The 16,048-nt window shown below is 39.4% G+C and overlaps 1 protein-coding gene and 1 long non-coding RNA gene across 2 annotated transcripts in view; both read right to left on the bottom strand.

The window, feature by feature from the left end:
* Nucleotides 1-6,217, bottom strand: part of LOC122801259 (integumentary mucin A.1-like) — an 80,090-nt gene extending 73,873 nt beyond the window's left edge. Inside the window, exons 1-5 of the mRNA XM_044070810.1 lie at nt 6,163-6,217; nt 5,988-6,053; nt 5,813-5,878; nt 5,638-5,703; nt 5,463-5,528 (exon numbers count right to left, since the gene is read on the bottom strand). Coding sequence (XP_043926745.1) covers nt 5,463-5,528; nt 5,638-5,703; nt 5,813-5,878; nt 5,988-6,053; nt 6,163-6,217 — 319 coding nt within the window. The remainder of the gene's footprint in view (nt 1-5,462; nt 5,529-5,637; nt 5,704-5,812; nt 5,879-5,987; nt 6,054-6,162) is intronic.
* A 1,007-nt stretch (nt 6,218-7,224) lies between these two features.
* The window catches only part of LOC122801402, a 31,074-nt gene continuing 22,250 nt past the window's right edge, over nt 7,225-16,048 (bottom strand). Inside the window, exon 3 of the long non-coding RNA XR_006364707.1 lies at nt 7,225-7,277. This is a non-coding gene — a long non-coding RNA (uncharacterized LOC122801402). The remainder of the gene's footprint in view (nt 7,278-16,048) is intronic.

Here is a 16,048-nt window from a genome sequence, read left to right as displayed (position 1 = left end):
AGGCTCCAGAGAGCACTCCAGCACTACTGGGCTACAACTCATACCACACATTTCGGCCACAGAACACGGACCGAAACACAAAAGGAGGGGGTGTATCCATATTCATCAAGGATACACCTCCAGGTTAGTGGTGCAGCATGATACCTCTGAGATCATCCATGTGCAACTAACATCGGGCAAATCTGCAATGCAAATTGTGGCCTGCTACAGATCACCCTCCATGACCCAGGGCCACCACTCCGCCTTTCTGGAGACACTAGAAAACATGAAGGTCCTACCGAACACCCTGATATTGGGTGATTTCAATTACCCTACCATTAACTGGGAAAACTACTTGAGTACAAACTCTCAGGCTCAGCGCTTCCTGGAATTTATCAACTCAAATGCCCTGGATCAGCTGGTAAACTCCCTTACCAGAGGCCGCAACATATTGGACCTGGTCATCACCAACATGGGCAAAAGGTGTTTCGTACCAGAGGTCAACCCGTCACTGGTTAGATCAGACCATAAACTAATCATCCTGGATGTCCACACCCCCCCACCACCCCCAGCCAAGGAAACCACAGTGAAAAACCTTTCTAAAGCAAACTTCACCTTACTTAAGGCAGAGGTGGTAAGTTTCACAGCCCCCACATTAAAGGATAACACTGCCCAAGATGCAGAATCCTTTACAATTGCACTCTATGAGCACCTACAAGGATTCATGGATCGTGCCATCCCTAGCAAAACTAAGACTCACTCCCCTAAGAGAAGGATACCAGTCTGGTGGACCCCTGTCATAAACAGGTTATACAACAAAAGGAGGAAACTAGTTCAGAAAAAAATAAAACCAAAGAAGGAAAGACATCCCTGATCAGTATCAGTAAGAAACTCAGGTCTCTTATAAAATCATCCAAGGCTAATGTCAAAAGAAAAATAGCCAAGGATTCGAAAGATAACCACAGTGCCTTCTTTAGCTATGTCAAGAATCTAAGTGGCAATTCACAGATATGCTCTGAGCTAGTGCAAAATAGCACAAAATATACTGAACCTACTGATATTGCCAACATCCTGGCAGATAGATTCAGTGCAAACTTCACCTCCCTCTTACCTTCAAAATGGCCCACAAAAATACCAGAAAAGTGTAGTGTCCCAGAAATTACAGAAGCACAGGTGAAAACAGCCCTTTCAAAAGCCAAAAACCCAGTATCAATGTAGCCAGATGGTGTCCCAGGCTGCGTCTTGCACGAACTACAGAACGAACTAACCCCCCCCCCACCTAAACACTCTGTTCAACCTCAGCCTCTCCACAGGCTACGTGCCCATAGAATGATGCACAGCAATGGTTATTCCACTCCACAAAGGAGGGGCCACAACTGACCCTGGTAATTATCGCCCCATAAGCCTGACTAGTCTGGTCTGCAAGGCTATGGAGCGCATCATCATGGAACTCATTAACAAAGACATTGGGAACCTCCAAACACTTGACCTGACCTAGTTCAGCTTTGTTAAGGGCAGATCATGCCTACTAAACCTGGTTGACTTCTTTGAGACAGTAACCAAGGCCATAGATGAGGGAAAGGTGGTTCACAAAGCCTACCTTGATCTCGCCAAGGCGTTCGACACCATTCTTCACTCGGGTATTATAGAAAAACTCACTAGCCTGAACATAAACCCCTACATCACAAGATGGGTTGCCAACTGGCTTACAGACAGAACTCACACAGTAAGAATAGTGGGCTCCAGGTCCGACTCTAAACCAATCACAAGTGGTGTCCCACAAGGCTCGGTTCTGGGACCCTACTGTTCAGCATATATTTTTCAGAAGTACAGGCAAATGCAGGAGGACTAAGGCTAACCAAGTTCGCCGATGACTGCAAACTGGGAGCCATAATTGACTCTCCAGCTGACACAGACAGCCTTCAAAATGTCCATACTGAGACAGACACCTGGTGTCAAAGTCATGGCCTCAAGCTAAAAAATGCATAGTCATCCCGTTTGGGAAAAACAAAACACCCAAGAAATACCACATAGGCGGCAACCCCTTAATATAGAAGAGGTAATAAGAGATCTGGGGACCCAGGTAGATAGTAATCTCTCCTTTGACAGTCATATTGTCAACGTAGTTAGGAAATCTTTCTATGTGGCCCATCTAATTACTAAGGGGTTCGCATCTAGAAATAAAGAGGTTATAGTGCTCCTCTACTCGTCACTTATAAGACCCATCATAGAGTACAATGCCCCATTTGGGATGTACCTCACAAGACACTTCCAACAGCTGGAAAGACCACAAAAGCACCTCACCAAGAGGATTACAGGCCTCAAACATATGTTCTATGCAGCCCGACTGAAAAAACTCCGGCTGTACTCAGTGGCATATCGCTTACTCAGAGGTGATCTCTGCCTGACTTACAAAGCCATGTCCAACTCAGAATTGATGGACATGCTCCACCTTAAGAAATGCAAGTCACTGCGAGCCAAGCGTTCTAGTGAGCTAAACCTCACCACAACAATAAATAGAATATGCTGGAGGGATAGATTCCTGCCACAGAGACTCCCCATGCTTTGGAACAAAATTGCTAACTACATTAGGCAGAGCCCCTCACTAACAATCTTCAAGAGAAGCCTTGACGAGTGGATGGGTAACAGAAAATACACTCCTGGGATCACTTCATTGGCTCTGCTTGACAGAGGCTCAGTTAATTAATCAATGGGGGTGGTGAAAGCTGACACACTCTGGCCAGGCTTATAAATGCCCTCGGGCAGATAGCCTAGTACCTACCTATAGGATAGCTATGAACCTAACAGAGAAAAAAACAGTGGCATTTGGCATCAAGGCTGCGAATTCTTCGACTGTGTGCATTGGGTGATGAGGTCTTTTCAATGCTTTGTTCAAATCTCATGGGTCAATATTCTGATGTCATCTGAGATTTTTCTTATAAGCTACCACCATGGAAGATACCCATTTAGTTGCAACTGGACAAATCACACCTTTTTGCAGAATTTTATCTAACTCGGCTTTGACTCTGTCCTGCATGGCTATTGTAACTTTATGTGCTGACCTGATAACTGGACTGAACTCTGGGTCTAACTCCATGGAGTACACAGCTGGAAGTTTGCCTAATTTGTCTTCAAAAAATCAGCATGGGTGGAAAAATTATACTGGGTGAAATTAGAGTAGTGGACTTCCTTTTTAAATGAAAGCTGTCCCATATTCAAACTGTCTTTGAGCTCTAATAATGACTGAATGTGGCTCTTGACCTCATAAAATAACAAGACTTAGCTTCTTCCAAAAGAGTAATATGAAAGCATTACTGAGCTTTCGGTATGAATTTCTTAAACTCCATAAGCAACAAGTTTGCACACCTCACCAAATCAAGCATTTCCTCATGACACACTTTTGCAAATGATTCTTCTGACATAACATTGCACTTGGAACCTGTGTCAACTTTGAGCTCTTTGGGTTTGCCATTTATCTGAACAGTACAAAATATTTCATTCTTTGGCTTTAAATCTACTGCATTCACTGTTTCTTGAAGCATTGACACACCATCAACATAAAGAGTAGAGTTGCAGCTCTTTCATTGATCAACTCATTTCTTAAAATGTTCCCTTTTAAAAAAAGAATGGGGATCTTTTGATTAACAAAGCCTTTTGAAATGACTGCATTTATTATATTTGTGGCATTGCTGACCAAAAGCTAAACATTTTTTCTATTTAGATTCATGACGTCCACCACAATTACAACAGTGGGCAATAAAACTGGGTTGGGGCCCATGCGTTGAGTCTGGTAACTCACTCTTATGCTTCACTGAGACTGTGCAAACTCTGGAAATTGCTGGAAAGCTCTGGAGTTTACCAGTGAGTGCTGCAGGGGCTACAGTTGCTACCGTGTGCTTGGGCCTGTTTCTTTTAACTACATGCTGCATACTATCAACATGAGCTTTCTCACTGTGCCTTCTAGAGCTATACTCATTTATAAACATATTTGTTTGCTTTTCTGTAAGCTCATATATCTGACAAATCACAATGGCCTTATTCAAAGTTAAATCACTGTCATGAAGCAAAATCATTCTCACAGCATCATCCTTAGTACCACACACAAATCTGTCCTTTATCAGCTCAGCCCTTAAATCACCAAATCTGCATGTTTTAGCCTTATTTCTCAAGTCAGTTATATATGATGCAGAATTTCACCAGGCTTTTGATCCCTTGTATAAAATAAGTGTCTTTCCTTTGTAACATTTGTCTGCAGGTTACACATTTCTCTGAATTTAGGTTTTCAGCACTCAGGGTCCCCCCTTGACTCAGCCTGTATAACAATATGATGGTTTTCCCCTTCTCCTGTATAGAGAGCATGTGCATATACAAATGAACCTTTCCTTTCTATTGCTTCTGATCCAGCTATATTAAGTAGAATAAAGGCCTTTGTATGGTCATCTTTACCAGAAAATGCAGCCTCTAGGAAAATGTCATACTGTTGCACAAACACTCTATTCAGATCTCTGAAATATTACTCTCAAACACAAGTGCACTGGGTTTTTGAAATCCATCTGCCATGCCCACAAAGTATGTACAAACGCACTGAAAATATGGCTCTTGTAATTATGTACAAACTGTTCTGTGAGCTTGTAATAACACTGAAATGCACAATAAACTCTTCAAAATACTGTACTTTGTGAAATATGCTCTGAAATGGCTGTATTCTGTGAAATAACTTTAGTGTAATACTGCACAAACATGTCAATACTTTATACACTTCTGATAACTCGGGCATCCTTGATTAATATGAAAATACATGTTTTGTGAAAATGTGGTTAATTCCCCTTATTTTATTCATTCTATATAATTTATTTCAAACATTTTTCATAGTAATTCAAATATTTTTATCAGTATCGTACATATTGGTTTATGCAAATATCATTTAGAGCATTCTGTATCTCTCGTTTCATATTTTATGAAAAAGAAATAGTGCTGAGCAAGTTATAATATCTAAAATTTGTATCTGATTTTTTTTGCGAAGTATGCACATTATAGGGATGATTCACTCTTGTATATTCCACGAGTTCCAAGCAAGTGCCTTAAGAAGTTTTAGCCATGCCACCTCTAACACCATGTCCTTTGGACATGCCACTTCTGATACAGTGTCACTCGTCCCTCTCTGAAATAGGTGACAAGCAGGAGGGGTATTTCATTTAGATGCTTTAATACATAGATACACATCAGGATAGATAACAGCATCATAAAATACAAACAAACTGGCTAACAGACTATAAACATACATGCTTACATCTCAACAGCTTACTACAAAATGGCAGTCAGATGTTCATGTGCTCAGTATTTATTAACTTGTTCAAGCCATTGACTAGCTACTTAAAGGTACATTCACACACATTGATCTACACATATGCTCTCACAGTATAATGTGATAACATGCTTTACAAGCCATACAGTTACTACAAGGTTCCAAATAAAAGCTCTACCTGTTTCTGGAATGCTTGTGTCTTGTTCAGTTGTTGTTATGATGGTACTGGGCACGGTACTGGTTTCTAGAAAAACAAATATAGAAGAGTTCTTTCAATGCTATTTTCACAAGCTACACTGATGTATTAACAAAGAGTGTTTCTCCAGGTGGCTATTGAGGAGAAGAATGTTTACCTGTTTCTGGAGTGGTTGTGTCTTCTGTAGTTGTTGTTATGATGGTACTGGGCACGGTACTGGTTTCTAGAAAAACAAATATAGAAGAGTTCTTTCAATGCTATTTTCACAAGCTACACTGATGTATTAACAAAGAGTGTTTCTCCAGGTGGCTATTGAGGAAAAGAATGTTTACCTGTTTCTGGAGTGGTTGTGTCTTCTGTAGTTGTTGTTATGATGGTACTGGGCACGGTACTGGTTTCTAGAAAAACAAATATAGAAGAGTTCTTTCAATGCTATTTTCACAAGCTACACTGATGTATTAACAAAGAGTGTTTCTCCAGGTGGCTATTGAGGAAAAGAATGTTTACCTGTTTCTGGAGTGGTTGTGTCTTCTGTAGTTGTTGTTATGATGGTACTGGGCACGGTACTGGTTTCTAGAAAAACAAATATAGAAGAGTTCTTTCAATGCTATTTTCACAAGCTACACTGATGTATTAACAAAGAGTGTTTCTCCAGGTGGCTATTGAGGAAAAGAATGTTTACCTGTTTCTGGAGTGGTTGTGTCTTCTGTAGTTGTTGTTATGATGGTACTGGGCATGGTACTGGTTTCTAGAAAAACAAATATAGAAGAGTTCTTTCAATGCTATTTTCACAAGCTACACTGATGTATTAACAAAGAGTGTTTCTCCAGGTGGCTATTGAGGAAAAGAATGTTTACCTGTTTCTGGAGTGGTTGTGTCTTCTGTAGTTGTTGTTATGATGGTACTGGGCACGGTACTGGTTTCTAGAAAAACAAATATAGAAGAGTTCTTTCAATGCTATTTTCACAAGCTACACTGATGTATTAACAAAGAGTGTTTCTCCAGGTGGCTATTGAGGAAAAGAATGTTTACCTGTTTCTGGAGTGGTTGTGTCTTCTGTAGTTGTTGTTATGATGGTACTGGGCACGGTACTGGTTTCTAGAAAAACAAATATAGAAGAGTTCTTTCAATGCTATTTTCACAAGCTACACTGATGTATTAACAAAGAGTGTTTCTCCAGGTGGCTATTGAGGAAAAGAATGTTTACCTGTTTCTGGAGTGGTTGTGTCTTCTGTAGTTGTTGTTATGATGGTACTGGGCACGGTACTGGTTTCTAGAAAAACAAATATAGAAGAGTTCTTTCAATGCTATTTTCACAAGCTACACTGATGTATTAACAAAGAGTGTTTCTCCAGGTGGCTATTGAGGAAAAGAATGTTTACCTGTTTCTGGAGTGGTTGTGTCTTCTGTAGTTGTTGTTATGATGGTACTGGGCACGGTACTGGTTTCTAGAAAACAAATATAGAAGAGTTCTTTCAATGCTATTTTCACAAGCTACACTGATGTATTAACAAAGAGTGTTTCTCCAGGTGGCTATTGAGGAAAAGAATGTTTACCTGTTTCTGGAGTGGTTGTGTCTTCTGTAGTTGTTGTTATGATGGTACCGGGCACAGTACTGGTTTCTAGAAAAACAAATATAGAAGAGTTCTTTCAATGCTATTTTCACAAGCTACACTGATGTATTAACAAAGAGTGTTTCTCCAGGTGGCTATTGAGGAAAAGAATGTTTACCTGTTTCTGGAGTGGTTGTGTCTTCTGTAGTTGTTGTTATGATGGTACTGGGCACGGTACTGGTTTCTAGAAAAACAAATATAGAAGAGTTCTTTCAATGCTATTTTCACAAGCTACACTGATGTATTAACAAAGATTGCTTCTCCTGGTGGCTATTGTGGAGAAGAATGTTTACCTGTTTCTAGATTGGTTGTATCTTCTGGGGTTGTTGTTGACATGGTACTGGTCTGTGGTGTGCTGGTTGCTGCAAATAAGAACATGCATAAATTAATTCACCCATGTTATTTATGGAATGATATAGACAGAATAACTTTGTTTTAGACAGAATAATTTTTATAATTTTATTCTTAGGAAATGTTTCAATAAATATTGCATTCTCCATATATATTAATAATGGAGACATATATTAAGACTTAAATATTTTAGGAATCAGAGTTATAGTCTATTGAAATGCCTGTTTACAGCTTTACTCACCAGTAGTTAAACTGCTTCACAGAATAAAATATTCTTGGTTGGGATTCATAATTTTTTTTTTCATTACAAAATTAATTAAATATATACAGTTATGCAGACAATGAGAATAAAAGAAAGACAAAATAAATTAACCAAATATCAGTGGAGCAGAATAAACTTCCATCCTATTATACATCTAGCACTAGTCTGGACTAAACAATTCAGACATTATTTTGCTGTAATGAAAGGAATAATAATGTCCACTTCATTTGATGAAACTCTGATGAGAATATGAGGAGAATTAAAATAAAATGTTCCTAACTGTAGTTGTAGCAAATCATATGGCATAAATGGCATACAGGAATTAGCTATACATTATGTGGGATATGCAGATTAGCAATTAATCATCCACAATAAATGGAATACACAAACTAGTAATTTTCTAAAAACATTCATTTACTTTTAATCATTCTGTCATGTGAAGGAGTGTGGCATATAAATCTAAATTGCCGGTATCTACAAATATGCCATGTACATGAGGTGCAGGCTTAAAATCCACACAACCCACACCAAATACTATATAATGAATGATCTATAAATCCAACTGACTGTCATCGATTAATATGTGCTGTCTAGGGTCCATAGTGCCATGATCTGTACGGATGAGGATGCAAGGGGCGTGGAGGCAAGGACTGGCTTTAAGAGCACATGGTAAATCTGCACTGCTAAAATCTGCCACACCAAAATAAGCTCTGCACTGCACATCTACAGATAACATTTACAATCACTACCTCCTTAGGATTTTATTCATCTCAGAATGATCCAGTACCTTCCAGTGCAATTACCAACAGTAATTAGAATTTAACCATCAATAGTCTGCATATAAATATACATATAATGTTTTATATAATAGATTTAACTCTTAATGGATGGCTTTGTAAGCGAACTGTAGCGGGGTCCTGCACTGGAAATACCCTCAAAAAGCCCCATTAGAAACCTGCTGCAATATAGCTAACCTTAACCACCAAGGTTGAAAAATGGCTATTAAACCAACGTCTAATACTAAATCCCAAGAAAACTAAGTTACTTCTCTTCACCCCAACGTATAGGACCACCTTGCCACTGTTCAACATAACAGCTAATAATGGTATCAACATCTCCCCATCAACCCAAACTAAACTGTTGGGTGTCACGATCGACAACAACCCTAGGTTTGATGTTCACATCAATCAAACTATAAAAATTATCAATAAAAAATTCGGTAGTCTCTATAGGATCAAATCATTCCTCACCCCACAGGATATAACTGCAATCGCCCACTCCCTTCTTCTATCTACCATTCTTTATGCCTCCTCTCTCTTCTCCCACCTGAGCAAAACCAATCTTAATAAATTGTCATCATGTTACAACCACATTGCCAGATTTTCAACTGGCACACCCTACCGTACCCACCACTGCTTGAACCTAAATCTCCTGAGCTGGCTGGAACTACCCCACCTCCTACAGCTCAACCAGCTCATAGTTGCCCAGAAAATGCTCCACCATCCAGAAATTACTCCAGTCCTAATAAACATAATCTGCCCCTCCAGCAACAATCGAACAGTCTGCTCATCCACCAAACTCCTAGTACTTACAATCAAATCCAACCATGCTGCGGGCATCTCCCTCTTCGCCAACTCTGTCGTTAAAAACTGGAACTCACTACCAGCTGACCTTACCCTAGAGTCTTCACCAAGGATATTCAAATACAAACTTAAAAGCCACTTCAAATCACACTGGATATGTCCCTGTACCAACCCCGACTAGTACCCCACACATCCCTCCACCTCGCTTTTAATAAATGTCCTTAACCATCCATCCATCTTCATCTTACCAGGGATAACCATGACAAAAGCTACTCAATGCATTGTTTGTGTAAAGAAATTATCTTAAACCCAAGGTAATATGTTATCAATACCAATTACTTAAATTAAAATGTAAACCTCAGGCCTCATGGATGGTTGTATTACTATGTCTGTAATCTGCATGTATGTTTATAACCTCAATTATTGGACTATGTATTTTTGTAATGCCTATAACCTAAGTGCAATGTTCCTAGTATATGTAATATGTATATGTAACATGTATATGTAACTTGGAGCTTTTTTCCCTAGGACTCCGCTGAAAATGGACATGTATCCAGTAGGACCATCCCGGTTAACAAATGTAAAAAAAAAAAAAATAAATAAATAAATAAATAAATAAATTTAATAATATCTCACCAGTACCAGAATAACCTTCCCTATGTTTGCAATAAAACTGTCACCATATAGATCACTATAGCCACTAGGAACACAATTAATTTTTCTCCTTAAAATAAGCTAACCATTAATTATTTATATATCTATACCTTACATACCTTTATTTATAAGCAGTAACTCTTCAAATGCACGAGCCAGCAGTTGATGTTACCAGCTCAGTGCACATGTGGTTAAGTGAACAAACACAGAAATTATGCCAAACATTTAGTATTTGAATAAAAGAATCCTTTGCATCACTCATGGTCAAATAAAATATGCATGCAGCTATAAACAGGAGAAAGAAAATGCAAAATAACAAAATAAATTGTCACAGATATATATGGCATAAAGATTTCTAACTAACCGCTTACATAGATCTATCACTGCACTTAGCTAAAAGATGTATTAAAGTCTTACTTCCTCTGATGTAGAAGTACAAACAGTAGCTGCATAAATCCCAAGAAATTTATTCAGCTTGAACTCAATTTCAAGAATGCCAGTCCTCAGTGTAGAGATGAGAACTAAGGCAGTAACTTGCAGTAGGTTTCTCTTTATTGGAGTCTAAGCAGGCTCTTTTGTTTTGGATTTAAAATGTTTTGGCTTTCCTGTACTCTGGGAAGAGGGTTCATTAATTTAATTCACCTTTTACCTGAAGTAGTATACCACCATCATACATTGAGCAAATTTAGTTTCACCTTTTAACAGTTTTTCTCCATCCCCACTGAAAACTGATTCACACTCAGTAATTATATAGGTTTTGTGCATTTTATTTGCTGAAAAAATTAGAATAAAAACATTTTTATGCAAAAATAATTAAGCATTTGCATTTAAAATCAGCTTAACACAACTTTCTGTCTGCACTATTCCTAAATATTCCTTTTCAACAGCTGCATATACTTTTTCTTTTGGATTAAGCCTATGACTAAGGAACATTATTGGAAGCCCTTTCATTTAAAGAGAACTGGCTGAGTACAGCCATCAGTCTATGTGACTAAACTTCTACCTGCATGACAATCTCATGGATATAATCAAGACTGGATGGAGCATGGGCTCCATTCAAGGCCCCTTAAGTTTTTGGAAGGCTGTTCAAAAGGCTGTACTTAAATAATTCTTCTGGCCTTTTCTTTTGAGAAATGGTGTAAAAGAACTGGGTATAGTAGTGTAAGGAAGTTAAACTTTTTGTAAATCCAACTGTCACATAAGGATTTCCTCACCTGCTTGTTATTAACAAGGTAGCAACGCCTCTATTATCTCTACTTTGGGATACTCTGGCTGACATTTGACCCAGTCTTTCTGATGACCACAGAAAGTTATTTACGCCATTCCTTAATACCATTTGTTTGCTGTTATGATCATCCTTGCATTTCTTGATCTGCACAGTACTTCTCTGGCATATTACATGTCTCCACCAGAACTAAATAAAGGTGGCATCATTGCCTGGGTGTCAAGCTCCTGATAAATTGTGATCTACCAGCCTCTTGGAAGTAGTTATGGCATTCTTCACTTCTTCACCCCAAATAGCATTTTGGTTAATTCAGGTGACACAAATGTGGCAAACGTGCTGAGCTCTGTCTTCCTATGAGTGACAGGCATATCTGCCAGTAACCTTAAGTCAGGTCAGTGGTAGTCAGATACATAGCCTCACACAGTTGCTCTAAAGCATAATCTTTTATGGGTGTCTGGTACACATCAGCTTCATTATGCAGTGCTAATTGGGTTCTTTCTGGCATTGCAGTGAACATATTGACAAGTTCTTGTAGTACTGTCAGGGTTTCCTGAATATGAGTAGGGCATTGTTAATGTAACAATATTATTTCATTTACTGAGCTGTCTATCCCAGCCTTGCTGAGGAGGCCTACAACCAGAGCCACATCCAATTCATGCTGTAACCTACTGTATGTGCTTGTGTTCACATCTCTCAGTCATGGCAGGGTTTCACCATGTTAACATGGTAAAGTCAATCTCTCTCTCTCTCACCTGTTTGGTAATGTCATCACATAATTATCAGTGCTTTCTTTCACCGTGGACAATGAAAAGATCCTCTTATGCTTCTTGCAGCTTATTCTGTCAAACAAGAATAAGTATCATTACCTTATGTCCAGGTATATATTCTTGGACTCTGACTCCTGTGTAGTAGGACCCTTCTCTTAGTCCTGAAATGCACCACATACAATATGACAGACTACTTGTGGGAATCACATTCACACAGCCATTCATAGTGAGTTAGGTCTACAGGCCCACCCACTATGTGACCATGAAGTCCCTCAAATTGTATGTAAAGAGGAGAGGAACAGATAAGTGTCTTGTTTGCAACTGGTTTGAAAATGCTCACAGCATAGTCTTAGGGGTAGAGTTAAATTTCTCTGCAAACTATTTGCTTGAGGGTGGTTGGAGATTTTTAAGTGCTTTACTCTAAACTGCTCACAGGCTTGATAAAATTAACAATCTAAAGTCTATAAGTATTTGTTTGAGTGAAACCTACCCAGTCGAAAAATGTCTAAAATGTGATGCATTTTCAGACTCAACAGAAGACATCCATGTTTCAGGGTACCTAGTGACATAGTCTACTTCTAGCATGATATTCCTCTTACATGAGATGCTTGGGGTTCTAAGATGCTCCACAATATCCTTGGCCACACTTTCAAATATTTTCTTGATCACAGACAACAAAGAAACTCTAGCTTTGTTACCTATCTTGACAAAAATTTGACACCATTTACATCTTTTGCATACCCACTTCACATCTTTTGGAAGTCTGTCAAGCACCAATTATGTATAATTATTTTGTTGGTGTGTACTTTATGCCCATATGGCCAGAAAATTGAAAATCATGGGCTATGGCTGAAAGTGTCCAAAGGTAGGCCTCTTGAACTATCAACTGCTGCTTCACCTCTCCCTCTAGACTTCTCTTTGGTAACCTGTTGTCTCATTGTTTACTAACCTATTGGCTCAGTGGGTTCAGTAAGCCCTTTGCTCCTTGGTTGCATCCATTGAGTCTTGTTAGGTGAGATCCAGCAGCTGTGGCTGCCTTGATGTGGTCCTTCCAATTCCCCCTTCTAATGGAGGTCTATTGTATTCTGACAGCTGTGTCTCACATTTAGACTTACTGCCATCAATTTCTTGAAGTAATCACTTCTAGAGGAATTTCAATACTTTTTTACAGCTGCAGCATAGATTTGACCTCTACTGGGATACAAACAAAGACTGCTACCTCCTTGTGTCCTGCCCCATCTGAATGTGAATGAACCATGGTCAATGGCACCTAAGAAGTGGACTGCTTAGATAATTAATGTCCTTACCTAGCAACTGCATGTTCATCAGTATTAATATCTGTGGCAGTATCCATCTTATTGTGGCTTCTTTACCCTCTACCAGGATAGAATATGGTCCTTGCCATTCAATTTCAAAATTCCCCACCACTAATATGGTGCTACCTCTGTTAGCCTCTTCATGTGATTCATGTGGCTTTTGTTTCTCATCCTATTGCTGTGGATAGTTGAACCTGTATTCCCATTTGAGTACAGTAAAATATTTTCTATATCACCTTGATATGTTCTCAAGCCAGTAGTCTCCCCTTTATATGTATAACTTGCTGTGATAGTTTAAATTGCCCCATGAGTTCCTTTATACTGATGAATAGTGCTTTGTAGCCCCTTATTTGTGCCTTACTTGCTGTGTAGAGGTCACCATTTTTATGCGTCACCTCAACACTTTTAAATTTCCACACTCTTTCTCAGGTGGGGTGATCCACTGTTGTCATTTCCATCACTATGAGCATCAAATACTACCTTAGTCATCAACTTCATACTTTCAGAAGCTGTCTGTTGTTAGACACATTTCAACCAAGTCTATTTGTGGTGCTGAAGGGTAACATGTTCCATGGACTGCATATCTGTTGCCTTTCAGTGATTTATTAACCATTTTTTTATGGTTCACCCCAGAGTGTAAGTTTCCAGCTTCACAGGGTTACAGCAGTCTTTATGAAATTGTGCAATTCAGGCATTTCACAAATATTAATTGTGACTTGTTTCAGAAAAGCAGAGCCATAGCTGTCTCATCTGGTGAATGGTGCCCCTCAACCTTAAGCTGAGAAAAAAAGGTCTTTTTGTGATCTGGTGTTCTTCCCTTCTCTCCTAAAGGCAGTACTTCATCTGTATACTCCCATCATGTTGATATGAGGAGTAAAAACAAAAAAGCAGTCTCTCCTCATTTCTGTGGAGCACTCTCCCTAACACCCTGTGCCTGGGATAGCGGTCACCCTCACCCCACACCAGGTCAAGTTTAATATCTGGGAGCACTATCCTAACCACTTTCTATAAGGCCTTGACAATATATATATGACATTTGCTACAATGCACCGTGAGAAAATCCTTAAAGATATGCAATACAAATCTGTTACAAAACAGTGGTTTCTGATGCACTCAGTCTAGATAATGCCAGAAAATCCTGATGTTCTTTGTGTGAGTCACTGTTGCAGTTATAAATTCAGGGCATTCCAACACAGGCTGAAGTCTGACATCCAGGCAGAGTTTTCAAAAATGAGCACCCTTTCCCCCCCAGCAAGGTCAAAATTACCATACCTGTCTTCACATACTTAGTATTAAGATGACATTCACCCATGCATCTTCACCTGTTTCTTACCACATTCACTGATGTAATGTGTGTTTGTCTGAACAGAGAGCACATACCTATGTCTGTCAATCTACACTTTAACTGAAGAGCAGAGCATGCAAGTACTTCATTGCAGACCATTTGCCTTTATATTTATCACAGAGAGCTTTATTTGCAGTGTAGTAAAAAGACTAATAAATGTCTGTGGGGTATTTGCTCTACTTTTGCAGCTGAAAGCCCTCCAGTTGTAACATCTCTAAGCCACTGAGCACCTGATCGCTTTGGGTCTCCCCCCCTCACTTGTGTGAGCAAGGAATCCTGTCACTCCAGCTAAAAGCAAAGAAACGTCTAACCAGCAATCATTTAAAAATAGACTGCAGCCCTAGGTTTAACTCCAGGAACCTTGTTGTTGCCACTAGTGTAGTAGCCACTGAGCATCTGATCGCTTTAGGTCCCCCCCACACTTGTGTGAGCAAGGAATCCTCTCACTCCAGCTAAAAGCAAAGAAAACTCTAACCAGCAATCATCCAAAAATAGACTGCAGCCCCAGGTTTAACTCCAGACCTTGTTGTTGCCACTTGTGTAGTAGCTACTGAGCACCTGATGGCTTTGGGTCTCCTCCCCACTTGTGTGAGCAAGGAATCCTCTCACTCCAGCTAAAAGCAAAGAAAACTCTAACCAGCAATCATCCAAAAATAGACTGCAGCCTCAGGTGTAACTCCAGGAACCTTGTTGCTGCCACTTTTGTAGTGTAGGTGCCAGGTTTTGTGACTACTGTTATGCCCTGTTAAAATCTGTTACAGTCAGTTAGAGTGCATACCCCAGGAGTAACAGCTGTAAACCTTCTTCCTCTTAGCCCACTCCCACCCGTTTCATCTGTTTCACTGTTGATAATTTATCTTATGTTAAGGTATTGATTGTTTCTTACAGTTGCTGTGGGTGCAGCCCCACTCCATTCACCCTCGCTACACTCAGGATCACTTCGCTCATCTCCAACCCCCATTTCCACCCACCCCCATATAATTTCCTTTATACCTAACTACCTGTTTCCTCCTACGCAAACACTCCTCCCCTTCCTGTTCCTCTCAAACACTCTAGCCTACTTTCTGCCTCCAACATAGAATCCCTACCTCCTCCACCACCTCTCTATACACACCACCCTCTAACCATTAACTATTACCTATAATTAATATTTTTAACTGCAGTAAATATGCATATCTGAATGTAGTACAAATACACTGACAATATATAATTCCCATTCACCGTATCCAAAGTCAAGAACATCATTACAGATAAAGTAGCAAGTATCCCCCCATATTTACTAACTCACTATCTCTGCTACCCTCTCTTAACTAGAGGATACCAATTATTGACCAATACTTCCTGGCCACACTGCAGCTCCATAACACATAAAATGAAAGCTCTTGCACTGGTCATACTCTCCATCACTTTTCTGTAGCTGTATACCCAGCAATACCTGATGCTTATATAGCT

This window comes from Protopterus annectens, chromosome 4.part1, assembly GCF_019279795.1.
Source record: "Protopterus annectens isolate FY-2018-M chromosome 4.part1, PAN1.0, whole genome shotgun sequence".
Taxonomy (NCBI): Eukaryota; Metazoa; Chordata; order Ceratodontiformes; family Protopteridae; genus Protopterus; species Protopterus annectens.
Note: the sequence above shows the minus strand (reverse complement) of the source record. Positions and strands in the feature narration are given on the sequence as shown.